Raw genomic sequence first — 26,543 nt, forward strand, 5'->3', positions numbered from 1 at the left:
AACTCATCCCAGTTTAGACTGCGAGCCAAGTCAAAACGCTAAGGGGTCGCGAGGGCAAAATCTGGTGAAAATAGCAGCTCCTTTTCCATCCCCTTTTCCGAGCGGGAAAATTTCAGCCCTTGGTCTCGGTGCTCTCCCGGGGGTCTCAGACCATCGGTATCGGGCACTGTTTTTTGAGTATTGGGCTCTGGGCTCTGGACACCACTCGTTTCTGCGACCCAGAACATGCGTTGTACAGTATACTAGTATTCATCCCCTTGGATCCACTCCGAATACCTGGCATCAATTTGGGGGGCATTTCAGTTTTCGAATTTGACACAGGATTTGCGCGCCACAGAGTCAAAGAGACAGGAGTCTCTAGGTGATCAGTGCGTTCTGCAAGTCGTAATCGACTGTGTATCAAGGTTAACGGTGGTTAATTAGCGGGCCCAGACCCTTGTATGATGTAATCGTTGTCCGGTTTCGACCGCGCACGGACGATTCCAAAGGAGGCACTTGCAGCACGCCTCTCGGGTGTTTTGTGTTGGATTCATTGCGGTCTTCTATATCAGATGCAGCTTATCTATATGTTATAATGAAGATGGACCCCATGTTCAATTACCTATCGAAGCGGGTAGCTATTCCACTCCGCATCCCTGGCGCCCATCCCCACGAACTAATGATTAGTGTGCCAAAGATATGCACATGCGGGAACATCCTTGTTCTTACATCCCCTGGCTCGCAACAATCTCCGGGACGTGAGCGTGGTTGGTCCCAACCCATCAGAAGGGAGCGGCATCCATTGGCAATCGTACCCACTATCCACGGACCCGACGGGCAAGCAAATGGGACGGAATCCTTGACACCAGGCGCCCGGGTTGAAGCTAGTTTTCATTGTACCGAGTTGGACCGTGAGCTGCGGGGAAGATGTGCGATTGGCGGTTGAGATGGCAGGCTCGTTCACCAAGGATGACGGGTACGGGGTAATGGTCAGCCTTTTAGTGCTGCTGGTAGACGAAAGGGGAAGATGGTAGGGTCATCCAATGCCCATTCTGAGTAATAAAATAACAAAACCAGGGTCATGGAAAAATAATCAAAAGTTACCGCCAATGGTACTTGGCGGTTGTAGAGGCGCTCTCAAGACTTCACAGGGTCTTCCCGCTAGCAGACAGTCAAACCTGAATCCGCGAGAGAACATCAAAACAAACCAGATTTAAAGAAGACAGATCCATGGCATCTCTATACTAACCACGAAGGAAAATAGGTTCTGATTCGTGTTCGACCTCGGGTGTGGCAGTGCGCCAAGGTAAAGTCCTCGACGTAATGTACAGCAAGGGTATAGATATCAAGATCGCCACACCGGAGAATCGGCCGAAGCAGTCCGGCCTGATTTAGTGAGTCTGACAAGCCCCACCAGTCAAGTTCTGGTGCTGAGGTCTTTTTCTGTATCGGAATTCATTGTAAATTTACTCGACATCCTTTTGAAGCCTAGTCCTTAAACTTTACTTCTGTTTTTGTAACGCCGACTTTTCTTTTCTTTTTTTTTTTTTCTCGTGGGGCGCATCGTCATTGGTATTTGATTCTCACTTTCCCTTGGCATCCGATCTTCGCTCTGCCCTATTACCCACTTCCTAACCCAACCTCCCTTTCCTTTCTCCCTTAGAGCTCCTCAACTCCCTTTCGGCTTTATTGTCTTCGAGGACTATTTCTTCCTTCCTTTTCTTTTTCTTTTTTTCTTGCCGTTCATTTGGACACTCCTTCTCGAATTGTTCGCAGGTTCTCCCTTCACCTTCCCTCCCCCTCTTCGAAAGCGTGGCCCTTCGAAAACGATTCCGACACCGCCTATTTATACCTCGAATCGCTCGCCTTAATTTGTCTTCCGGCCCATATCCGACCCCTTTCCTCCACGTGTGTAGGATCGGCCAAATTCCCTCGTGCAGTAGCAGGTCTACGTTCCCCCCTTTGGCGGCCCGCTGTCCGGTACACGGTTTCTCGCCCCAATCTGCCTTGAGTCGCAGAGTAATGCCGCTTTATTCGTGCGTGCCATTCGAGCTCACCAGCTTGTGAAGAAATTTGGATTCCATCAAAGGCAGATTGTGAAAAGGATGCTCAACTGGAAACTTGGCGCCGTTTGCCCGCACGCCTAAATCTTTCCTCACCTTCCCATACATATAAACGCAACGGAAGAATAAAAAAATGACGGAACGAGGGTCCTCGGTCCCTGGTCTAGAGGAGCCGGAACAGGTGACTCGAAATGGCCATGGCTTGGACCCCAGACCACCGACGCACAGGTCTGAGGATACATTACAGGCCCTGTCATTATTAAAAGACAAGCCAGAGCCTCGACAGACTGCACAAACTACCACCAAACAGGCTCCTAAAAGCGCGGTTGCGGAGATTTCCGAGGCACAAGCGACCCTTCGACAAGCTTTCCCTCATGTCTACGCATCCGGGCGAGCACCCTCCACCCGCTCTTCGACGAGCTCTTTACAAGCACTTAATGAGGATATCGTGGTCGATGTTCGGTCGGAACAGGGCGGCGTGGGCCGCAGCCCTCGTAGGACATCTCGACACTCCGAAAACACCCCCGAATACCCTGTTTACCCCGACCAGTCCTATGCCTCCCTCCAGTCCCAGATTCATCCGACCTACCAGTTGCCGCATCTCGGATCGCGCAGTTCCTACCCGTCACAGGCAGAGCCGACTCCCCGCTTCCCTCGGGTATCTCGCACTGCCGGGAACACCCCGTTGTCGAGTCCGGGTCTCTTTTCAATAAGGAGTCATCGACACACTCCATCTATGGGCTCGGATGATGGAAGTGCAATTGGCAGCCCGTTTCTTCACCCAACGCATCTACAACCGCCCAAGGAAACCCACACCGTCGAAGTTGATCGAGATTTGGTGACTGGGAACAAAGTCATCAATCAGTATGAGATTCTTGAGGAACTAGGACGCGGAGAACATGGCAAAGTGAAGCTGGGTCGGCATATCACCACCAAGCAGCAGGTTGCCATCAAGATTGTTCAACGATACTCCAAGCGACGTCGACTTGGGAAGCTGGGCAATCCAGAGGACAAGGTGAAAAAGGAGGTTGCGATCTTGAAGAAGGCTCGGCATCCCAATGTTGTCAGTTTACTCGAGGTGATCGATGATCCCAATCGGCAAAAAGTCTATATTGTGTTGGAGTATGTTGAGAACGGGGAGATAGTTTGGCGGAAAAGGGGCTTGCGAGAGATTGTTCATGTCGACAAACTACGTCTGGAACGGGAGATGGCTGGAATACCTGATACCCCAGCATTCATAGAAGAGAGTCAGCAATTCATTCGGACGGCGCAACACTTACGCCGCCAACGACAAAGGGCTAGGGAACGGGTTGAAGCGCAGGCCGCAGATGCACAACAAGGGCCCATTCCCGCTTGGAGTCTGGAGCATGGTGCAGACACCTCGGATGAAGAAGATGACGAAGGGCTTGGACTAGCAATCAGGCGGTCATCCACCCGGTCGGTTGCTGTGACAGATTCATCTCCTAGTCAATCCTCCGCCCAGGACTCAGCACTGGCTGCAGTCGAAGGCACTATGTACGGCGCCTACTCAGACTATCCATTTGAAAGACGGTTCAGCACAGCATCTAGCAGTTTCGGCTATGCACCATCTGAGCCGGAGTGGTCTGCCGATGCGGATGATCTGTCTTATGTCCCTTGCTTGACAATTGCTGAGACTCGAAACGCCTTCCGTGACTCCGTTCTCGGACTAGAATATCTCCATTTCCAGGGTATTATTCACCGTGATATCAAGCCAGCCAATCTCCTGGTCACCAGTAATTATCGCGTTAAGATCTCCGATTTCGGCGTGTCTTATTTGGGACGACCATTGCATGATGAGGAAGAGGAGCAACTAGGCGAAGGAGAAACTGATGCTACCGAACTGGATGATGCCCGTGAGCTGTCCAAGACCGTTGGTACACCTGCGTTCTACGCTCCGGAGCTGTGTTATACTGGTGATGACTTTCTTGAAACCATCGGGTCGGTGCCCAAGATCACAGGTGCCATCGATGTCTGGTCTCTAGGTGTCACTCTGTACGGCATGATCTTTGGACGTCTGCCTTTTGTGTCAGATGATGAGTACAGCATGTTCCAGACCATCGTGAAGAAGGAAGTTTTCATTCCGCGCAAACGTCTCGTTCCTGTCGTGGACGACGCATTGGACGTCGGCCAGGGAGCATATCGCAATAGCGACGAACTTGTTTACGAGGACATTGACGACGAGCTATACGACCTGCTGCGCCGTCTGTTGACCAAAGACCCCTTCAAGCGCATTACCTTGAAGGAGATCAAACATCATCCATGGACTCTGAAGGGTCTTCCCAACCCACGGGCTTGGGTGGAAGAGAGTGACCCCGGCTATCAAAGCAAGGGCAAGAGAATCGAGGTCTCTAACGAAGAAGTCACGAGTGCTGTCAGCAAGGTACCATTCATCCAGCGCGTTCGGTCCAATGTCGCAAAATGGTTTGGCGGTCGGTCCTCCAAGGACAAGGAGAGCCGCAAGCGATCAAATAATTCCTCAGACACATTGTCCTCGGCCTCGAGCATAGGTACATTCAGCAAGACTCCGTCTGGCAGTCGCCGATCAAGCTTGAAAGGAGATGAGGACATTCGGGGGTCCAAGTTCATCCCAGCAGAACATCCACTCGCCCAGAGCGTCACAGCAAGCCCCGTGGAGGAAGAATCCTCCTGGGGCAATTATTTTGATGATGCGATCATACCCGAGATCAATAAGATGGCGGCTGTCTCAAGTGTAACGCCTCGACCCGGCCCTCCCCGGCGCGCCAAGTCCTCGATGTCTACTGCAGAGTCTACAAAGACTGTCAAGCAGTCCAACTTCGACGCTACACCGACGAACAGACCGCGAACCGGCACTCCCTCGATCATCGAAGCTTTGGGAACCACCGGATTTGGCAGTCTTTTCAGTGGTGCCCATCGACGCGGTTCCCGAGGTTCTTACGGTAGCCGCAGTCGTCGTACTTCCCCGTCTGGAGAGGCAATCTCGTTGGATGGAGACCATCGGTCCGAACCCAGCACCGCTGTGAGCAATGCTTCAGCAATGGGTCATTTGCGAACGACAGGCTTGTGGCATGCTGCAAGCCCTGCACCTTCTCGTATCCCGGCTACGGCATCAGCACACCGACGCAATCGTTCCCAACAGCTCCCAGGTAATTCTTCTGCAGAATCATTCCACCTCACCAAGGAAGCGCTTTTGCGCCGCAGAAAGAGCGACATCGAGCCCAGCGCAGATAATGCACTGGCTCCGCACATTGAAAGCGCGATGGTCTCAACTGACTCCCTCCACTTGCCATTATTGGCTCCTCCCTTGGATTCTCGACCTTCTGCCGATCCCCCTCGCAATGGCCTCGCTGCCTCCACCCCTTCTGCCGCCACTATTTCTTCCTCTTCTGCGGATGATTTCACGAGCGGCATGTCTCAGAGTGCTTCTCACCCTAGCATCCCGTCTGTCATCTCCGGCGCTTCGTCTCTATCTGGTGATGGTTTTTACCAATTTAAAGAGAAAGACTCCGACGACACGACCACAGTGCCTTCTATCCTCCGGACGGGGGAGACAATCAAAGCCCACCAATGCTCCCCTCGCCCATCAGAGGAAGACGAGTCCAGATACTACTGTGACGACGAGGACGAGGACGAAGAGTCTGAAGAGGAAATTCTTGTGATTGGAAAGAAGAAGCCATCCACCAAAGCCCCCATTCCCACCGGCAAGAAAGCCAGCGCCTAATACCCAGGCATACCTCAAAATCCATCCCCTCCCTTCCCCTCTGGTTCGACACTTCCTTTATACGGCGAAGTCGTTGTACAATGTGATTGCTTTTCCCGAGTCACCTCTGGACCTAGCATCCTAGAGCTTGTTGACATACATGCTACATGTCTTGTACATATATACATATCGCATCGGTGGCATAACCCACCCGTCATGATGCGAGGTTTCATGCTTCTGGCTGTCTGGGACGGTCGGTGCCAGTCAACCCCGGACTGGCACGGCGTCACCCCGTTATTTTTTCTATCTCTACCGATCCGTTTGCTGTTGTATGGAAGCGCCCGGATCTTTTTGAACACTCTACTTGTATGTAATGTTGACGTTGAGTGGGGTTCCGCGATCTCTTTGGATTTCAGCTAAAGATGCCTGCATGATATATGAAGCTGAGCGGTGTGGGGACGCCTGTTGCAATGACAATTGATGGAAATGATTAATGGAACAAGAGCGCAGTATACATTGTAATACGGAGTCATCTAAACCATTGTCTCTCATTGGCCAGGGGTATACCTCCCGTACTCTATTCGTTTATCCCGGCGGGGTGACCATAACGCTTTGGCATATTGACCCCTAAGTGTACGTCAGTCCCAAGCCTCGCTTATAGAACCCACCAAAGCCTGTATCTTTGAATTCCACCAATAAATCTCACGGTCCAATATTCACGCAAGAGAGAGTGGAGAATAGAGTTGGCCATGGTGAACCGGGATCGGCAAAGGCGTCCAAGCGGGAACAAGCATGGCTTTAAATCCTCCGAAAAGGAATCATGTCCAAGTGACACGCACTCCCCGGAGCTAGCATTTCCCTGAAGAAAGAGAAGAGCCACGTGCGTCATATAAATGATAGACTAGACAGGGGGTAAGCCACCTCTCCCAGAAAAGACTTTCACAACGGTAACCTGATACCCCAATCTCCCCACCCGCCGCACCATCAGACGGGCGTTTCACCCGCGCATGCTAGTCCCAAGCAGGATGTTCTCCGGACAAGTATTCTGACATCTGGAAAATAGCCGAAAGTGCAATGGGGGAATTTCCCCGTCTCAGCTGGAACTAGGCCAGAGGATAGAAAGTATAGAAAGGCGAAGATGTCTCCAGTTAGACATTTCGTTTCCTTCGATCGCATCCCATTATCTATCCAGAGAAGACTCACAGGCTGAGTGCAATTGCCCATCATGCTTCCATTGATTCTTCTTGCCTCCCAGCTCCTCGTTCCTGCTGTGTCCGCGGAGCTGTCCCTTCGCGGAGCGGACATCTCCTCCCTCCTCGTCGAGGAGGACGCCGGTATCTCGTACAAGAATTCCGCTGGAAAGACAGAGAAGTTGGAGGTGATCATGGCGGATCTGGGAATTAATTCCGTCCGTCAGCGTATCTGGGTGAATCCCAGTGATGGCAGTTACGATCTCGATTACAACATCGAGCTTGCGACTAGAGTGCAGGCTCAGGGTATGGGAACATACCTCGATCTGCATTTGAGTGATACATGGGCGGATCCAGGTGACCAGGTACGCACCCACCCATCCACCTTACTGAAGATCCCTAACATAAATAGACAACCCCCACCGGATGGTCCACAACCTCCATCGACACCCTAACCTGGCAACTATACAACTACACCAAAGAAGTATGCAATACTTTCTACGAGGCTGGCCTCACCGTCGACATCGTCTCAATCGGCAACGAGATCACAGCTGGTCTCCTCTGGCCCCTGGGCGAAACACCCAACTATGATAACATCGCCAGCCTCCTCCACTCCGGAGCCTGGGGCGTCAAAGACTCCGACCTCGAGACAACCCCCAAGATCATGATTCATCTCGACAACGGTTGGAGCTGGAGCGAACAAGAGTACTTCTACAACGAGGTCCTCGCATCCAGCACGGATCTGGTTTCTTCCGATTTCGATTACATGGGTATCTCCTACTACCCCTTCTATAGCTCATCGGCTACTCTCTCCTCGCTGAAGACCAGTATGACGAATATGTACGCGGCGTACGGAAAGGACATCGTGATCGTTGAGACTAACTGGCCTGTTTCGTGTCCTTCGCCCGCGTATTCGTTCCCGAGTGATTTGAAGTCTATCCCGTTCTCCGTTGCGGGCCAGGAGACTTTCTTGCAGGAGTTGGCTGCTGTTGTTGAGGCTGTTACTGGTGGCCTGGGTATTTATTATTGGGAGCCTGCTTGGATTGGCAATGCGGCTTTGGGCAGTAGCTGTGCGAATAATCTGTTGGTTAGTACTTCCAATGATGAAGTTTATGCTAGCTTTGCCACGTTGGGAGAGCTTTAGTAGCTCTTTTGCGGGTTGGGGTTTGGTTTTATTGGCAGACTTTGAGAAAGAATTACTGTTATTCTATTTTCATAATCTTGAGCTTGGGTTTGATTAGGATTTCATAAGTATGGTTGATATCGATTATGTAGAACGGTACGCTCTTCGCCACTGACTTGAGAGCCTGACGCCTAGCCAAACTTCCTTCACTTGTAGCTAGCAGTGCTTTCCCATAAATATGGACGAAGACCAAACTCCAATGTTAGCCCTACAGTTAGACCTACGGTAGCTTATGCGTAACGTAACCGGTAAGCGAGTCGGCCACGTACGCGGCCCGGCCAACCCAAAATACCTAGTTATTGTGATAAATCACAGCCTTATATCCCGACAACCAGAGCTTTGGCTGACTTATCCTTATAGAACGATATTCTCTTTCTATCTAAGTGTACTCCTGAAATTCAGATGATCTTCATATCTGATTAAGTCATTCATACACATTTACTACGTGATTTGGAGTAGCCGACTCGCTTACCAGTTACGTTAGTTAGCTAACATCTGAACTAATTGCTTTATTTAACAGAGTTAAAGTCCTGGTCCGGGTCACCGTACTAGTCATAGGTGCTTAGAGTACATGATGTGGCACTTGCGCATATTGTTGCGAGTGGAGTGACCCCTCCAGGTAGATCAGCGCTTCTCTCTCTTCTTCTTCCTTTCTTCCCTTCTTCCTTCTTCTCCCGCCGCCAATTCCCCTCACAATACAACATCTTGATTCGTCTGTCTTGTCCTTTCTGCGTATTCGAACTTCGTACTCGTACGCTTCTTCTTGTCTCCTCTGACCGCTTCGACCAGCACGCGACGTGCTAATACATATGGATGCCCTTTTCTCAATCATCAACACCCACCACTACCTTTCTCACATGAGTGGCTGCCTCGTCTCTCATCAGTCCATAAACATTTTCATTTACTTTATCAATCATGCAGGCTAAAAAGACCGCACAGCCCCACAGGTGTGCCGCTTCCCGCTACCCCATCTATCGCAAATGACCCCACGTCGCCCAATCGATATTGGCGCCGTAAATTATAACAAGCTCCTGGATCTCCAACGCCTCAAAGTGTGTCATCAGTGGAGCCAGCGACTCAATACACTTGGGAGGAGGATAAACGTGTTGCTCAGGCTCGGATTGAACAATACGGGTGTTCGGGTAGGGACGAGGAGGAACGACTGACTAAGGTATTACTTGCAGCCTTGGACTGGCTTCTAGAAGGGGGCCGAGACCCAATGGCCACAGATATCAAGGCAGCCATGGATGACCAAAGCCGACCTCGCAGTTGGAAAGACGATTACCTCCATCGTGATCACCACCGCTGTAAACTCGCAGAGATACAGCCGGATGGGTCGACGAGTCTCTATCACCTGCTACATCTTGCGTTTAGCGAAGTGACGTGATGGATGGAGACTTTGCCTGGTGTTAGCGGTGAACGGACACTTATTTCAGAGGCGAAGAATCTAATTATTGAGCCCAAGCAGACCGCGGTGAGTGCATATGATCTGCGAGATTGGGAGTCTCTGCTGATATCGAATCTGATGGCAATTTCCTCTGTTTGGTTTGATCTTTCCGACTGGCCAACCAATTGCGGGTGCCAGGCAGTTGTGAATGCTAGTTTAGTACCCAACCTTTGCCAGATACCTCGCCATAGAGCTGCAAGAAATTTTGGGTCGCGGTCAGATATGATGACTCTCGGAACGCCCCACGCTCCATGCAGCAAATAATCGAGTAGTTGATTTGCCCAATCCGCGGTCGTGTACGTTGCAGCACCAGGAATGATACTGATTCATTTCGAGGATTTGTCTGTAATGATGAGGGCGGCATCCTTGCCATGAGCTTCAGGCAGTCCGACTCTTAAGACCTCAAGAGGCCTTTATAATTCACATGATAAGGACGAGGGAAAGCAGCACGTCGATTAGAATAGACATTTAAGATTGGCCCTAGATCAAGATCAAGCAGAAATGAATATTTGTGGACTGAATCTCTTAATTGATCCGGTAGATTTGACTCCTAGCTTGAATCTATGGATTCTCTCATCCATCTCCTAGATTTTCACACCATAAATCTCAAACGTCTGCACAGTATCGCTCGGAATCGACACCGAGATCTTTTTATTCTCGATGACCACCCCATCACTGGTGGCATACAGATTATCACCAGCAGTATCAGTCAGCCAGCTACTGACCGCCGTACCATCATCTGGAATCTCAGAAAAGGCCGAAAGATCAAAGGTAAAAGTTTGATCATCATCCCAGTTCGCCGCAACAATGACGAGCGTATCGTTGCTCTCATCAATAGCTGGAATAACATTGCTCGAAGTAGTGTTGAGAATCTGCATTCCAGAGCGAATATGCCGACTGAATTGCGCCAGCATATAGTACTTGGTCGTAGCACCACTGAGTGTATCAGACGCGATATCGCCATCAATGAGTCCCCAGTCCGAGCCATCAACGACCTGCCAGTGTACCCAAGCATTGGGCTGCAGTGATTTGATATCCATCATGATTACTTGAACGAGGGTTGCACCGGTGCCGTCACTATCTCCGTATTCGCTGTCCCAAAGCTCTTGTCCGGCGCTGGTAGCTGCTGCGCGGAGGTCAGAGCGTGGTCCGCTCAGCGCTTGGTATCCATGTGTGTTGACACGTCCAACGTATGATATTTCCGTTGCTTTGGTAATAGTGTCCCAGCCGTCAAGGGCTAACTCAAAACTGTTCTCATCAGAAGCAGCGATGATGGTGTTATCTAAGCCACGGGCTTTCATTTCCTTTGAGAGAATCGGGATCAAGGATGCTTGGGAAGTGGCACTGAAATGACATCCCTCTTGTGTGCCAGTGGATACCCACCAGCTAGACGCTGGCTCATTGAACGCCTCGATGGACGTGAAAGTAATTCCCCAGTTCTCCTGGGCATACTGGGCAATCGTAGAGAGATAAATAGCATGGTTTTGATACTGGGATGCAGGCAGGTTGTCTCCACCGCCAGAGGCGCCACTGGGATTGAGGTTGCTCAGCTGCCACCACATAGGCGAGTTGGAGAAGAGCTCAAAGGTATCTGCCCCTCGAGCCTGGGCATTTAACATCATCGTGCGCTGGTTTGCATCCACCGTCCAGTTCCAGCTAGAGGAACTAGGATCGGTACTCAAGCCATCCAGCCAGTACCCTTCTATCTGTTTGGATGCAGGAATATTTGCAGATGCGGCCATCTTCACGGTGCCATTGATGGTATTCCATGAACACGCACCAGCATTGTATCGTAAAATATTCAATCCCAAACCAGGCAATGTCTGGCTACCAGGACTCCAATAAGTCGAATCTAGAGAAAAGACAACATCTGCCAGATCCTCTCGGTCTCCGAAGATTTTAGCCCACCAAGCTAAAGATACGCCCCAGCCATTCCAGGTCTCGGGGTAAAGGTCAGTCGTGATGGTTGTTGACTGGTCTGCATTAACGAGGGACAGAGTGAGCGCCCACAAGAAAGCTGTGGGAGCAACCAGACGGGAGAAGACACCGGGCATGATGTATCATATAATGAAGATGTATGTTGCAGTCTGTGGCTCTTGTCACATCAGGCCCGCCTGGCCGTTGGTATTTAACATGCATCACGGATAAGAAATCCCAGGAAATCAAGCTTGAAATGCAGCTCGGGAGAATAGTCTCCGATCAATAGTCCGATGTCGGTTAAATGAAGTCGATGCAACCTGAAAATGAGGTAATCAGGTGGTGGAGCAGGCACAGTGAAGATCACTTGAAGAAACCTTGTTTTTCGGCAAATCAGGCAATTTCGGAGATAATGTGGGGTAAATATGGGTCATGAGATGCAGTGTACCTAGAGATTCCACGAGGATGAACATGTACAGAGTACAAGCATGGCATTACGACATCTTCTATTGCAGCTGATGGTTCATGTCCCCTCTTCCCCTCATGTCGACATTAGGTAATATCATGCCTAAGAGAAAGAGCAAAAAGGCATGAGTATAGACATCTAACTATACAGATGTTCAAAACAGTCTTGTACTTTCTACACCATTTACAACTCTAACATCGGGTTTCTTTTATTGGAAAAAAGAAGTTACTCTATTTAGGTTCGAGAAGCTCCGGCGATACGCCAACTAGTAGAAAGTACATAAATTTGTTGTACCTTGTGCCAATGTTGTACCCTTGTCACTTCATTAGGTAGTGAGGCTTGTCGCTGATCGTTCTATAGGATAGTCTGTGACCTTGCATTCTGCTTTTTTTTTTTTTTTTTTTTTTTTTTTGCAATTTCCCCATTTATAGCCTTGAAGTGTTTTAATGAGCAAGTTCGAATAATAGATGTGCACACTGGGTGGATATTTTTCATGCTGTCAGGTACTCGTAAAAAATGATCAAATGGTCCAGGATTTGCTTCAATAAATGTCTGACACTCGAAATCGACAGATCAGGTAAGGATAATGAACTAGAACAGATCCCCATTTCGACTTTTTAGTTCAAACATGCAGTGCTGCTGGCTACAGCCTTAAATAAGTCAACGCGCAGTATTAATGAGCATTTTCATCAGGGGAAGGAGGAAAAACGAAGATGGTGTCAGTTTGTCTGTCAAGGAATCTGAGAACAAGGCAGGTTTTACTATCTACACATGCATCACTTGACACCTCACCAGGTATGCATAAAAGAATAGGTGTTAGTGCAAAGGACTAGTACTAATGTGCGTATTTAAGGAAGACAGACTGATACTCTAGGCAGCTACGACAGATAAGCTTGCCCCACTTCATATGAGTTTCTGATCTTTATGACCTTCTTTGGATCCCATCCACCTATCCTATCCAATTCCATAAGGAAAGCCAAAGGTAATGTTGATTTCAACTCGACTTCTGGTCCCTTTACTTGGAAAGGCCGGACTAACGTACGATTGAAGCCATGCCGAATCTCCCAGAAAATAGACCGGTGGAGCAACTATTCCTGGAGTATTCAATCCAAGATGTTCACAGCAGGAATAAAAGATTTCAAATCGTCGAGCCCTGGGGTAGCCTATGCGTCAACGCCATACGCGAGGAAAGATTCGGAGACGCTATCTGGGCACGCTATCATATTTCCGGAGGGGTGGTGAATGGAATCGTCGGCGGCTCAGACAATATGACTGTGCTTGAAGTTATCAAGGAAGATGCATTGGGCTATAGAGTTGGTGACCCAGAGGAATATGCCAAGGCTTTGTTGCTCTATGCAAAATCTAGTCCTGCCGACGGGCATGCCGATGTGTTAGAGCTCATTGCCAATCTTCCGGAGAGCGATATTGCTCGGGTTCAGGCCGAATATGATATCGAGAGAGAAGAGCAGAGACAGGCGGAGAGAGAGGCTGAAGAGGCGGATTCGGAGCCTGAATGGGAGCGAGCTTGTTTGTAGCTGTCAGGTGTCTGAGCGTGAAGAGAGACATATTTCTGGAATATTTAGTGAGGAAATACATGCGGAAATTGGCTATGTCTGTTGACTCAAAATTAAGATATCTAGAGACGAGGCAAGACTGGTCGCACTGACGGCGGCAAGACACGCCCGAGATGGAGTGCTACGTAATAGGTCCAGTGGAACCGCACGCCCGTCCGAGGATCGTCATGACGATTGCCTGCCTGGGTATTTGAACAACAAGCATCATTGTATGTGTGAATGACTTCTAATTTTACTCATTAAAAGTGCTTCTAATCTTCTTCCAGTACAAGTACGAATATCAGATTTCTGTAGCTCGAACCTTGGAACCACGTATAAAAGCCCGAGGATTCCCCCGGCCCCGAAGTGTATTTAGGAGCCGGACACACCGTAGATGCAAATACCGCAAACCCACGTGTTGCTGCAGATAGGTGAGCCAATTGACTCAGACTTCACCGTGGAATGATCCCTGACTTGGGCCCAATCTATGGGCTACCTTGATATGGTCGGGTACCCCTATGTCGCAAGATTAAGAATAAGCAACTGTCAAAGCTGAAACTGACACTGAAACTCCCCATATTTCAAACTAGGGGAAGCTCCTCCAACTCCGCAAAGGGCTCACCTCAGCAAGGGACGGAACAACGAAACTAACCCTTACAGATGCCGAATCCAGGCAATGGAGCGATCGACATGTTTGCATGATGTTTCTCAGTCTCCATGATATTTTTGGCTCCAGGCACACATGAAACAAGGCAGATTTCTGTCAGTCTGCCTTGGGTGTGTCTCCATTTGACCCCTCCGCGGCTAGACCTGATTAGGGATAGATCTGGTCCAATCACTACCAACCATGGATACCTTTCAGCTGCGTGGCTGTGCAAACGAGAACTAGGACTTCTACGCATTAGCCGTAGCCCACATCTCCACTTGGGATTTATCGGAAGAACACCCTCCAGGGTGAGTCTTCTGGTCAAGTCGTGAATCTGGGATGCCTAGAGATGTACATCTTTGGTGGTTAAGCCTTTTGGAGGCGCGATTTAAAAATAGGTGCCCTATCTGTTATCAGAGTGGGGAATCTCCCCATGGTCTCTCGAGATATAGATGATCCAGTTTCTCACCTCCAATACGTACTCTGTAAGAATTTATCCCCTCGGTGAAACACAATTCCCCAGTTTCCTAGGAAAGTGGGCCAAAGCCAAACACACTTTAGGGCACCAACTTGGAAAGGAAATACGGTTTCGTGAGAACCCAGACCGCCTTGTGCACGTGAAATCATCATTTAATCCATCACCTCGTTTCCCTGATGCTTTAAGGATGCGCTCTCGCTGCTGACGGTGCGCGTGTGTTGTTGTTCCTCTTTGCGAATGTGCCGCCCGCCATCTCCATCCCCGCTCCTCCCTACGCTTCCTGTCCGCCGCCCGCTCTGACGGATCACACCGACTTCGCACCTCCTCCCGCGAATCGCTTCCTCATTCCCATCTGGCGCCTAATCGCAAGGTTGGGCACCATATTACTCTGTTCAGTATGGCGTCTCATGACCAGAGTCAGGGCGGCGCATCGCCTGGAGGCTCTAAACATCGTAGTGTGAGCCCATCACCCCACTCGCAGCAGTATCTCGATCCAACGGGGCTCGGCCTGGACCCCTCCATGGCATTCGCGACCAACTCTGCTTTCCAAAATCCGAATCATAATGCGAACATGGCTGGCACCGACGCGTACGGCTATCCTCAATATCTTTCTGCTCCCCCACCAGCACAGAGCCTTGTTCCACCTGTCGATCAACCCTTCCCTCCGAACATCAACACCGGCAACATTCCCAGTTCGCAGTCCTTCGAGGCGACCCTTGTCAATCAGTTGGATCATACTTCCGGAGGCTTTCGCTCGCAGCCGGAGGGAAACTACAATCTTCTCAACAACCCCGACATGGACTTCTCCGCCTACCACAATCACAGTCCTAATAGCGTCTCTGCGGAGTATGACTCGTCGCTCTTAATGGACCCTCAAATGAACCAACGGCCACAATCGATTCATCAAGCAGTCAACCCCGCCGATCTGGTCAGCCCCATCTCCAATCCCTCGGCGTCGTCGCAAGATCAGCAGCAATCTTCACCCGGTCCCATGTCTCCTCCGGGATCCACACCAGGCACGTTTTACACCCCTCAGCATTCGCGACATACCTCGTTAGACCCTGCCACTGCTGCTTACCTGAGCGCGCAGTCCAATCAAGACTGGCAGTCGGTGATGAACCATTCCTCTTTCCAAGGCCATCGTCGAGCGCCATCTGAGGTGTCAGAGGTGTCTTCGGCCAACCACTCCCCATATTTGTCTCAACATGAGTATGAGGGCATTGAGAATAATGCTTCTCCCTCATTGGCACCGCAGAATGACCCTTCTTTATATGACAATGCGCTGAATATCGATTCATTCACACTGTCTGAACAACAGCAACAGCAGCAAGGATTCAGTCCACTCCATAGCCCGTATATTTCACCGCAACTCATTCCGCAGCAGGGAGGTGAAATGGTTCCACATGCGCCCTATCTGTCTCCCAATCTCAATAACCAATTCCCCTCTGCGCCATACGGGATGCCCGCAGATGACATGATGAATGCCATCAATAGCGGCTCCGACATTGGACAAGCATCCCAAATGGCACCGCCTTCAATCAATGTGGAATTCGCTCCACCATCACGAAATCCAAGCTTCGGCCCCTCTAAGCCAGCCGCGGACTTTGACTCATTGAGCCCTCCTGCAATGCGTAAGCTTCATATACCATTAATCCTTTGTCTTCAAATGCTAAATCCACCCCAGGATCTCGAGTGCGCAGTAAATCCGACCCCTACGCACACCCCGCCTCTCGTTCACGATCTCCGGCTGCCTCAGCAACTAGTCTAGAGGCTCAGGCCGCTACCTCGCCACGGTCGTTATCACCTCATTCACGAAGCAATCCTGGTTCTCGCGATGCGTCTCCATCACGATCGAATCGTCGCCTTTCAACTTCCTCAATCGAAAGCCGCAATTACATTTTGGATCTAGCAGACCCCCAACGCCCGGGTGCAGTATCTGGAGACTCCAAGCGCGTTCAGAAGCATCCCGCTACTTTCCAGTGCACTCTCTGTCCCAAGCGGTTCACCCGCGCCTACAACCTACGTTCTCATCTCCGAACGCACACAGATGAGCGACCTTTCGTTTGCACTGTCTGTGGTAAGGCTTTTGCTCGACAGCATGATCGAAAACGCCACGAAGGACTCCACTCAGGTGAGAAGAAGTTTGTCTGTCGGGGTGACCTTTCAAGAGGCGGCAATTGGGGCTGTGGTCGGCGGTTCGCGCGTGCAGATGCTCTAGGACGTCATTTCCGATCCGAGGCTGGACGAGTCTGTATCAAGCCCTTGCTTGATGAAGAATCCCTGGAACGTGAAAGAGTTCTCCTGGAACATCAGCAGCAACAGCAACAACAGCAGCCATCTGGTCATCTACAACCCGTTCCGCAACCATTGGTGATGCCTAGTGTTCCCGGGATGGACGCACAGTCTTCAGGCAACTTCGTCTTGCCAGCAGCGTTGCTAGCGCAGTATCCAGCTCTTCAAAATCTCCAGTGGGATCAGATACCTGCCGCGGGTGATGATCCCAGTGACATCGGCGGCCATAGTAGCTACGATGCCAGCTCGGGAGGCGAGTTTGGCTTCGACGAGGACGACTCCGGCATCAGTAACGTATCTGGCATGAGCGGTGGCTATGCCAATAATCAACCTGGCATGTACGGAGTCGATCCTGGCTACTAGGAGCGAAAATGGAGTGGATGATGGCAGGAACTTGAACTACTATCACCCTTTACACCACTCATGAGGAAAGCACCACTCTCGTGGGTATTCTTGCATCATTTGAATTGTGCCCTTTTATGATTCTCTCTTTATGCCCGAATAGAGAAGGTTTGGCGTTGAGATATAGGTTTGGAGATTTCAGGGATTTTGATTTATTTATTTTCCAGCTTCGGCTGGCAATGAGGGGGTTTGGCTTTCATCTGATACACCGGCATCTGTCGCATGCGATTGTCTTTTTCTTTTTTCGATCTTCATTTTCAATTTTTGGCTTAGGCCATTCATTCACCCGTTCAGCTACTTTGTAGCTTATCATCTCATTGCTTCCACAAAGGTTTTCTTTGATGCATTTGATGACTTCCCTTATCATACCCGTCTACCTATGGCTTTTTGGAATTCTTGTCTTTTGATATACCTCCATGGAGTATTAAACCACAATATGATTAAATTGCAATGGATGTGTAGATGAGTACATCCTGTGTTATCTAACTCGTATATCAAACATGATTCCAAGGTTCGGCACTCCTCAATCTCGTCAACAATTTGCAGGTTGAATCAAGTAGGGTCGGAACCAGTAGATAAAGGGGTTTTCAAGATATGATTAAGTGTTGACAAGTATCAGTGTGAAGGGCATGAAGAAAGAAGGAAAAACAATCTCAAGAACTGCTGAGAAGCTATGTAAGCGACTTTGAGTTATACAGGAACAAACAGCAGATTCATACCTACTCTAGGTAGGGCAAGGGTATATTAAGCAATCAAAAGGCACCAGATCAGATATTTACAAAGACGACCAAACAAGAGATTAAGAATTGATCTATGGCGAAAAAAGAAAAGAGCAGGAAATATACAAGACATCTATTGCGACGCCTGAACCAACTTCTGCACCTGACGCAACCACTTCTTAGCGAACTCTTCTTCCGTAAATCTTAACGCAGACCGTCTCGCCCGCTGTCGCATTGCAATCTTCTCTTCAACAGGAAGGGCGAGTGCCGCTTCAAACGCTGCAGCGAACTGTTCCTCCGTCTCGGCACGGAACCCTGTCGCTCCATCACCCAGGTCAATCACGATATCCTCCCGGGGCCCGCCCGAGTCATGGGTTACGCAGATCAAACCCGCGGCCTGGTACTCGACGACGCAGATACCGAAATGCTCATTCCACATGCCGTTCACGCCAATGGAAGACGAGCCAAGGTGGGAAAGCACAGCGGGCCAGCTAGCGTCGCAGAGGAAGGTGGTTTGATCACGGATTTTCAGCTCGTGAGCCAGTAGACGCAGGTTGTAGATGTGGGTTTCGTCAGGGCTGGCGTGGCGGACTGAGCCGATCAACACGAGTCGCGGAGGTGGGTTATCAGCAAAAACAGGGTTTCGCGAGCGTTCTTGAAGGAAGCGGGCGAATGAACGCAGGACGAGAGGGTGGTTCTTCTCTGGCCTGAATTGTGCGATGTAGAGCAGAACGGGTTGGCGGGTTCTTTCGCTTTCCGCGTCGACGGTGATGGTTGATTGGAGCTCTGCCACTGCTGTCGGTGGGAACACGACTGCTGGTGATGAAGGGGTTCCTTCGTCGTTGCCGGCGTTTGTCTTTCCGGTGCCCCAGATAGTACGGATGTGTGCCGCTGTCCAGGATGAGTTGCACATGACCACGTCCACGTGGCGGCCGACCCAGCCGTAGAGCTGGGCGAATAGCTGCCAGTAGCGACGCTTGACGGCTCCCTTCAGGCCCTTTCCGGCGCCGGAGTTGATGCCCTGCACGCCAGTTTGGTCGTCAAGAGAGGCGAGCATGTCAGTGGAGATAGTTGGGTAATGGACGTATGCGCCAGTGGGGACTGTCGGGAAAAGCCACTTGCACAGCGCCAACGTAAAGGCGTATCCCATGGTATCGACGAAGACATCAGGGACAAGAAGCGTGAAAGCATCGTAGGCGACCACCAACGATCCTAGGGATTGGCCTAGCAGAGTCATATAAGGGTATGAGCTGCTGACCACGTATTTACGTGTCGTCAAGTAAAGCAGGACCACTGTCGGGGCATGCAACTGAATGTTGAATCTGTTCTCCACCCGCTCCAGCATAGTAGCCTTGGTGGCTTCGTGATCACCAGTGTAGATAGCACAAACAGCTTTCGGCCAGCGCTTCTGTGTTGCGCGAACTGCTTCCCAAAGTACACGTTCTCCACCTCCGCCGGCGTTACTATCAACAGTTAGTAAATCAGGCCACGTCTACACCAGTAGTGTATATCGTACCAAAACGGGTGGAAGAATCCAATGACACCAGCCCATTCGTCAGAGCTAGCTCCCTCATTTTTTACATCATCTCCGCTATCACTGCTGGTGGCAGTCTTCGCCCCACCGGAGCTATCAACCTTCTCCCAATCCTCATCTTCGGCCTGATTCCGAGCTAAAGAATTTGTAGAAGCCTTAGGTTTTGCTGCTCGGTATTCCTCCTCATCGGATCGCGCCCGCGCAATCACATAGTCCCGACGAGATCGTGTCCGGCGGCGGATCAGCCAGCCCGCACCGCGAAATACTAGGCCAAGCAGTGTCCCCGCAAGTGTTGGAAGAAAGAAGGCGGTGGTAACGAGGACCACAAGGGCGAGAATGGCGGTTGACAAAAAGGCCATGGTCGCAGTATGGTCAAGATCCGCGCATACTACTCGGAAGTAGTAAGATGGGAAGATCAAACTGGTTTGGATCAACTCGAAGAAGTTGACGTGTTGCTAGAATGCGTAACTTACCAATACGCGTCACATGATGTGGAGACTGTTTTTCCTTCTCCGATTCAACTCCGCGAATTGAATTCCAGTCAACTGGGATTTCGGTTCCCCTGTCGGCCATGAACTCTCTTCGCACCTCTCTACCGGTCTTGAGGGCTTGTCGAAATGCCTGGACGCCGGTAATCCCGTTGCATGTCCGACACTTCCACCCGACCAAACCAACTCCCAACCTCATCAATGCCGCATTGGATGCCTCCGCTGGCCTGATTCATGGTGTACACAATGTCACCTACCTTCCATGGGTCGTCTCTATTCCCCTTACAGCCGTAATTGTCCGAACCGCTGTCGGATTACCACTACAATTCTACACACGGATCAACGCACGCCGCGAACGAGATATATCGCCCTTGCTACATTCCAGCCGAGTGATGTGGGAAAAGGTCAGGAAACGCCGAGGCGAGAACCCAATTAAATATAAGCAGATAGCGCAGAGGGACTTTGAACACATACGAGAAAGATGGGGAGTAAACTCCTGGTATAAGCTCTTAAATTTTGCCCAGGTGCCCGTCTGGATATCGCTCATGGAAAGTCTTCGTGGAATGTGCGGCAATACAAACGGCCTAGTACCCTGGTTACTCTCGTTGATTGAACCAACCAAGGAGACAACAGAAGAAACTGTCCAGTCCCTCCATCTAACAGTGGAACCATCACTCGCCAACGAAGGCGCACTCTGGTTCCCTGATCTGCTGGCCGGTGACCCGACAGGAGCATTGCCTGTCCTGCTCACAGCATCCATCTTGCTGAATGTGAACCTGGGGTGGAAATCCGCTTCTAGACTGGAGATATCTGAGATGCCGAAGCTCCAGATGTATCAAACAGTCTTTTTCTCGGGTCTGCGAGTGTTTATCCAGGTTCTTGCTGTCAATGTAGGATTTTCGGGATGGTTCTATGAGATGCCTACGGCGCTCATGATTTACTGGATTACCAGTACCAATGTTGCGACGCTGCAGACTTGGTTGCTGGAAAAGTACATGTTTTCGAGACCGCCCATTCCAGCCTACAAGGCTCAGTACTTGAAGTACCAGAATGTCGGAGATCCTTTCAGACTGAATCTGAAGACTCGTTGAGATCATGGCCATCACTGTTGCGCATATCTTGAATGTACAGTGTCATAAGCTACGATTCTTCCTTGAAAGGCTATTTGTTGATATCACGAAACGCTTTCTTGTCCTCAGACATGGCTTGCTATGGCTTGCACGTCATCTTGAATCACCCAGCATACGAAGGCCGCCCCATCACTCTGTTTCACTTGGATAGACAACTCCGTGAGACATGCTAGGGACAGAAGTTAAAGCCACAATTCTTTGGAGCTAACCAGGGGAAAGAACGACTGTCCCAGACCTCTATCATTGTGGCATTGGTGAGCAGCTGAAGGAAGAAGGACTTGTATAATTGCTTGTATAATACCATTCTTGACTGTATATTATTTGACGTTCTCAATGTTCGAATAAAAATCGACATTGAACTATTGATCTTGCCGTTCCCAAGATTTCACTGTCACGAACTACTCAATTTCAGTACTTTCATTCAACTATAATAAAAACTGTCTGTGCAGAGGATATCGGAAATAAGCAATTAAGAGAAAGCCTCCGTCCCAGTCATCTTCCTTGTTAAACTCCAGTAGCGCGGAGGATAGATAGACAATGCTTGAAAGAATCTTGAAATAGGTAATTTCTCAAATTCTGCCATACTTCACCATGAAAACGAGCCATGCAGAGGAAGGGACGTATGAAACATATAAGATCCAGGTATAAAAGACCTAAAGCTTAGCCTTAGGGGGCTGTTCGGCAGCGCTGGCTTCTTTGTTCAGCTCAACGGTGCGAGAGTCAGGACCCTGACCGAAGAAGATGACCTCAACGGTGACATCGTCACTAGAGACATGTTAGTTTTGGTTCACCTCAGGCCCTGAATTGTCATGAAAGAACGGAGCATACCGGTATCGGCGAGAATAAGGACTAGGAAGAGTTAATAAGGCGCACAGCATGTCCTTGTCTTTGCCTCCCATGGCATTGCGCACAAGATGAGTAGCTGCGTTCTTGTCCTCAACTACAAATCGGCTCTCAGCGCCAGAGATATCGTACTGCTGCTGGCGAATTGGGCGGCGCTGGCCGGCGGTGGAGACGTCACCAGCTGCCTCGACAGGCAGGTGCTTCTGGCCGCCGAAAGAGAACCAGCCCTGAAGCCAGGCCTTGTTAGATCCAGCGCTAGATTGCTGCTGCTCAATCCATTGGCCGACCAAACCAACAACCTCCTCGTTGCTCAGCATCTCCCACAGGCCATCGGTGGCCATGACGACGAAGTCACCCTTGGAGGGATCAATCTTGGTGGTAGTAATAACAGGTTCGGCAGTGACATATGGGGGCGTCTTGAGAAGTGGGGAAGGAGTACGGCCAAAGAACTGGCCCTTGATCTTGTCCTGGATTTCTTTGCTCCATTTGTAGACGGCATCACCAAAGGCACGGCTAGGTTCCAATTGGCCCAAGATACGGCCATTGCGAGTTACATATGGCTCACCGGGGTGCTCTTCTTGCAGACGCTTGATCTCAGAGGGGGTCCCACCAGTCAAATCCTCAGATAGTGCTGTGGCAGTCCACTTTCCGCTGGGGCCACGACGTCCGAGAACAGCGCGAGAGTCGCCTGCGACTGCAACCTTGAGGTCGTTGGTCTGAGAGTTATAGAAGCTAAGCAAGGCACAGGATCCCGAGAGGGCGGGTGCGAGAAGCTCCGCGGCCATGCGCTTCGACTTGGACTTGAGGACCTTATCGACACTCTCGTTCACAATATCGTTGTCAAGACGAACAAATCCTTGTTTAATAGCGGTATTGATAGCTTCTGATGAGGGTGTCAACACTGAGGGGTCAGTGGCTGCAGCTTTGTATGTGGCATTGAGCTCCCGCGCAACATAGGAGATAAGTACGTTGCGGAGCTTGGCAGATGTGGTCCAGCCCCTAGCATGTTGTCAGCATTTTCCCACCGATTGTACATTCAGTAAGCCTCACGAATGGCCATCAAATACCGCCCAGAAAGACCAGTCACTGCTTGGTTCTCCATTCTTACTAGCTGCCACTGTCGACGGCACTTCGACAATCAGTTCGGCATGGTCATCCTCGATCGGCGAGTTGCTGGGAACCTGAGCAATATCGTATCGAACAACACCCTTGCCACGGTTGACCAAGTAAGATTCCTCATGCTTCCGCAGCTGCTCGGTAGCCTGTTCCGGTGTCAACATGTTCAACATGCGCCGCTCCGAATCGTCGGTCGTTTTCGAAAGCGGTTCGTCTCCGGGGATCGTCGCGGTGTAGAATTGATCGTTGCTGACCAGAAGAGCACGGCGTGCCGGATCTGAAGGGCCCTCGGCGTGGGCAGATGTGATCGCGCTGGAAGCAAATCCTCGAACCTGTGTTGCTAATGACTGAGCGCCGTCACCCTGATACGCATACCACGCCCCGGAGGCGACCACTCCCGAAACCACGGCGAGGGAAAAGTTGCGGAGTTGCATGGAGGACTGCAGAGCCGCTGGGGTGTAGGATGGACGTCGACCGCCGGAGTATGGCCGTAGGCCTCGTACCTGGTTGTGGGTAAAAGAGAGCGGACTTGGCCGTTTACCGGCAACTTTCCATACTGGGGCACGCCTAGCAGTACGGAAAGCTTGCAGAGCCGCACGACGCATTGGTTCTAGCGGTATTCAGGAGTTCGTATAGCCAGCGGCGATTCTGGACTGCGGTTTTGAAGATGTCCAGTAAAGTGTCCACGAACTGACGCTCCAGGTTATTATGGAGGACAACAAGAGAGAGCGATAAATGATAAGAGGCGTCACGTGTCATAGGTACCACACTAGGCCGAATAAAGAAGTGTCGTCATTCCCCGCGGAATTTAATCGCATTTCAAGTCCCTTTGTCGCAGCCCTTCGATTCTTGTTGGCATTTTGCCTTTTTGCTTTTGTCATTTTCAAAATGTCCTCTCGCGCAATTCGAAAGCTCCTGCGCGAGCAGGAGCTGCAGCAAGCCGATCAGCATGATGAGTCAAGCGACGACGATACCCCGCGCCCCACGAAGCCCAAGTTCAACGCGTTCGATCTCCTGAATGCCGATGATGATGACGATAAGGAGGAGGATGAGCCAGAAGGTGAATTGGAAGAGCCTGTGGTTCAAGCCCCAGAGCCCGTGTCCGAGCCAACAAAACCCAAGAGCGCAAGCAAGAAAAAGAAGAAGAAGAAGGTCAAGAAGGCCCCGACAGAGCCGACAAAAGAGCAAGCCAATGATGAAGCTGAGCTAGATGAGATTGACCAAGCTTTGAAGGATCTAGCTGTCAAAGGACAGTCGACTGGGACTAATCCGTCAGCTATTCTGACTAGCAACCAAGATGCCACCTTCCCAAAAACCACCGATGAGCTGCTGTCGATCGAGTCCAAGTTCCTTAACCCGACAAATGAGATGCGCAGGCTATTTGGAAATGTGGCTTTAGAAAACTTCGATTCGGACGCAGGAGCGGGCCGCCGTCGAGATCGCAATCGGGAAGAAACTGTTGATCTGGGTCGCGCTTTGACGGGTCGATACAGTCCAGCCAGCAGAGGCCAGAGTCTGGGAGGTGTCACCTTACGGCGAAATGTCCTCATGCAAGGAAAGGACGAATGGCCTCGGGCTCCAAGCGGAGGACTGGGCATGGAGATGGGAGAAAGACTCCCTTCGGGTGGCATACTCTACAAGATCCTACACAATGCGGCATACACGGACGTGCAACATCAATTCGAGCTTTGTGTTGAGTCGATGGATCCTCAGAGACTGATCCACCATCTTCAATACAACCCTTATCACATCTCCACTCTTCTCCAGGTGTCTGAGATTGCCAAGCACCAAAGTGACCATGCTGTGTCCGCCGATCTTTTGGAAAGAGCACTGTTCAACATCGGTCGCTCAGCTCACTCATCCTTTGGTAGCCGACTCAAGGACGGTGAAGCCAGACTTGACTTTTTGCATGCGGAGAACCGAGAGTTGTGGCTTGTGGGATGGAGGTATATTGCAAATCTAGGAATGAAGGGAACATGGCGAACAGCCTACGAATGGGCTAAGCTACTTCTCAGCTTGAATGATTCCGACCCCTACTGCATGAAGTTGATGATCGATTCTCTCGCATTACGCGGTCGAGAGTATGCACAATTTGTGGATCTGTGCACTCAGACTCGCTCCAGCCGCGATTGGGCTGACCTCCCTAACATTCAGTGCTCATTGGTGATGGCGTATATTCGGTTAAAGAAGCCTCAGGAATGTCGTCATCAGCTTCACCGCGCCATGTCTCGCTTTCCGTGGATCTTTAACCGGTTGGCTCAAGAACTGGACCTCCAACATATCCCCAAGCAAATCTGGGGCAAGATGCCTCCAACTGGATCGCATGAGCTTCTCACAGAACTCTACATTGTCCGCTCTAAGGATCTTTGGAATACTCCCGAAGCAGTGTCCCTGATTATGGAAGTTGCCGATACTCTCTCTGGAGAACCAGAGCCCATCGAGCCACCTGAGATCACCTTGGACATTGCTCGTCATGTAATCTTGTCGGACACTCCAAGTGTCACCACCCATCTTCCCAACCGCTTTGTGACCGGTCGACTCTCTGCCTCGGATCCTTTACCTCCGTATGAATCAGAAGCCTACCGCCAACAGTCCGACCCTACTCCCTCCTACATTTCACGGATCCCCGAGGCCGGACGTCCCCAGTGGCTCCGTAATCTTCTGGACCAAGTGGGCCTTCAAGAAGGCGCGAACGGAGAAGACGATCTCGTCGAGGATGGCGCCGATCACCATGCAGGCGGTCGGCCGCGTGGATTGGAAGGAGATGGACAGGTTCTCGAGCAATGGCTCTTGCAGGACGGTTTAGAATCTCTACAGATGTTCCTGACTGAGCACGGCGTGGACCGGGGCAACTGGGGCGATGTGGTGGATTATGCTCCGTTGACTGATTATTTGGAGGCTCTCTCGGAAATCCAGCCAGAGGCATCTCGACAGCGGTTGCTGCATGGCCAGATTCAGGAGATCATTGGAGATTTCGCGGTGACCATGCTTGAGGACGAACTCGAAATGATGCAGGAGGAAATCTCCAATCCCAGCGATTTGGACTAAGACTGGGGTATTAAATGATTTTCATTTCTATAGATTCCAACACGCCAGCTCTCCAGCCCTGGAGGGCTGTAGTGAAATGTAAAAAAAACTTTCCAGCCTAAAAATCTTCCACTGTTGTATGAGCACTATATCAAGGTTTTATCTCCGGGCTATAAAGTCTACAGATGACCTGCTGGGAAGGTTGTGTCCGGGTAGTTGCATTAGATCCCTAGGGCTAGATGTCGTACTGCATGTGTTTGGAGCCAGCGGGAATATATACAATTGGGCAATCGCTGTACATCACGCGACGAAAGCAACCTCTAAATATTTACATGACCGTGCGCAAGTCGAATGACTCGAGCCTCACATA

At 50.5% G+C, this 26,543-nt stretch overlaps 9 protein-coding genes across 9 annotated transcripts; 6 read left to right on the forward strand and 3 right to left on the reverse strand.

Moving 5' to 3' along the window:
* Nucleotides 1-2,175: 2,175 nt before the first annotated feature.
* N7484_003857 (putative serine/threonine protein kinase) lies at nucleotides 2,176-5,763 on the forward strand (the record flags this gene model as incomplete). The annotated part of the gene is made up of 1 exon (XM_057114277.1): nucleotides 2,176-5,763. One exon carries the CDS (start codon nucleotides 2,176-2,178, stop codon nucleotides 5,761-5,763), a length of 3,588 nt encoding a protein of 1,195 aa, XP_056974417.1.
* Nucleotides 5,764-6,967: 1,204 nt separating this feature from the next.
* N7484_003858 (arabinogalactan endo-1,4-beta-galactosidase) lies at nucleotides 6,968-8,076 on the forward strand (the record flags this gene model as incomplete). Its single annotated transcript, XM_057114278.1, has 2 exons — nucleotides 6,968-7,297; nucleotides 7,345-8,076. 2 exons carry the CDS (start codon nucleotides 6,968-6,970, stop codon nucleotides 8,074-8,076), a joined length of 1,062 nt encoding a protein of 353 aa, XP_056974418.1.
* A 2,070-nt stretch (nucleotides 8,077-10,146) lies between these two features.
* N7484_003859 (glycoside hydrolase superfamily) lies at nucleotides 10,147-11,616 on the reverse strand (the record flags this gene model as incomplete). The annotated part of the gene is made up of 1 exon (XM_057114279.1): nucleotides 10,147-11,616. The coding sequence occupies one exon, from the start codon at nucleotides 11,614-11,616 to the stop codon at nucleotides 10,147-10,149; it is 1,470 nt and encodes a 489-aa protein (XP_056974419.1).
* Nucleotides 11,617-12,997: 1,381 nt separating this feature from the next.
* N7484_003860 (uncharacterized protein) lies at nucleotides 12,998-13,480 on the forward strand (the record flags this gene model as incomplete). Its single annotated transcript, XM_057114280.1, has 1 exon — nucleotides 12,998-13,480. The coding sequence occupies one exon, from the start codon at nucleotides 12,998-13,000 to the stop codon at nucleotides 13,478-13,480; it is 483 nt and encodes a 160-aa protein (XP_056974420.1).
* Nucleotides 13,481-15,019: 1,539 nt separating this feature from the next.
* On the forward strand, nucleotides 15,020-17,277 carry crzA (putative C2H2 transcription factor Crz1; the record flags this gene model as incomplete). The annotated part of the gene is made up of 2 exons (XM_057114281.1): nucleotides 15,020-16,253; nucleotides 16,307-17,277. The coding sequence occupies 2 exons, from the start codon at nucleotides 15,020-15,022 to the stop codon at nucleotides 17,275-17,277; spliced, it is 2,205 nt and encodes a 734-aa protein (XP_056974421.1).
* An 891-nt stretch (nucleotides 17,278-18,168) lies between these two features.
* On the reverse strand, nucleotides 18,169-19,928 carry N7484_003862 (alpha-1,2-mannosyltransferase ALG11; the record flags this gene model as incomplete). The annotated part of the gene is made up of 2 exons (XM_057114282.1): nucleotides 18,169-19,498; nucleotides 19,552-19,928. The coding sequence occupies 2 exons, from the start codon at nucleotides 19,926-19,928 to the stop codon at nucleotides 18,169-18,171; spliced, it is 1,707 nt and encodes a 568-aa protein (XP_056974422.1).
* Nucleotides 19,929-20,140: 212 nt separating this feature from the next.
* N7484_003863 (putative mitochondrial export translocase Oxa2) lies at nucleotides 20,141-21,148 on the forward strand (the record flags this gene model as incomplete). The annotated part of the gene is made up of 1 exon (XM_057114283.1): nucleotides 20,141-21,148. One exon carries the CDS (start codon nucleotides 20,141-20,143, stop codon nucleotides 21,146-21,148), a length of 1,008 nt encoding a protein of 335 aa, XP_056974423.1.
* Nucleotides 21,149-21,840: 692 nt separating this feature from the next.
* Nucleotides 21,841-23,751, reverse strand: ptcF (type 2C protein phosphatase ptcF; the record flags this gene model as incomplete). Its single annotated transcript, XM_057114284.1, has 3 exons — nucleotides 21,841-21,952; nucleotides 22,016-23,029; nucleotides 23,081-23,751. 3 exons carry the CDS (start codon nucleotides 23,749-23,751, stop codon nucleotides 21,841-21,843), a joined length of 1,797 nt encoding a protein of 598 aa, XP_056974424.1.
* Nucleotides 23,752-24,034: 283 nt separating this feature from the next.
* On the forward strand, nucleotides 24,035-26,194 carry N7484_003865 (transcriptional repressor TCF25 family protein; the record flags this gene model as incomplete). Its single annotated transcript, XM_057114285.1, has 1 exon — nucleotides 24,035-26,194. The coding sequence occupies one exon, from the start codon at nucleotides 24,035-24,037 to the stop codon at nucleotides 26,192-26,194; it is 2,160 nt and encodes a 719-aa protein (XP_056974425.1).
* Between the last annotated feature and the right edge of the window lie 349 nt (nucleotides 26,195-26,543).

This window comes from Penicillium longicatenatum (genome assembly GCF_028827895.1).
Source record: "Penicillium longicatenatum strain IBT 33135 chromosome Unknown contig_2_segment0_segment0, whole genome shotgun sequence".
Classification (NCBI taxonomy): domain Eukaryota; kingdom Fungi; phylum Ascomycota; class Eurotiomycetes; order Eurotiales; family Aspergillaceae; genus Penicillium; species Penicillium longicatenatum.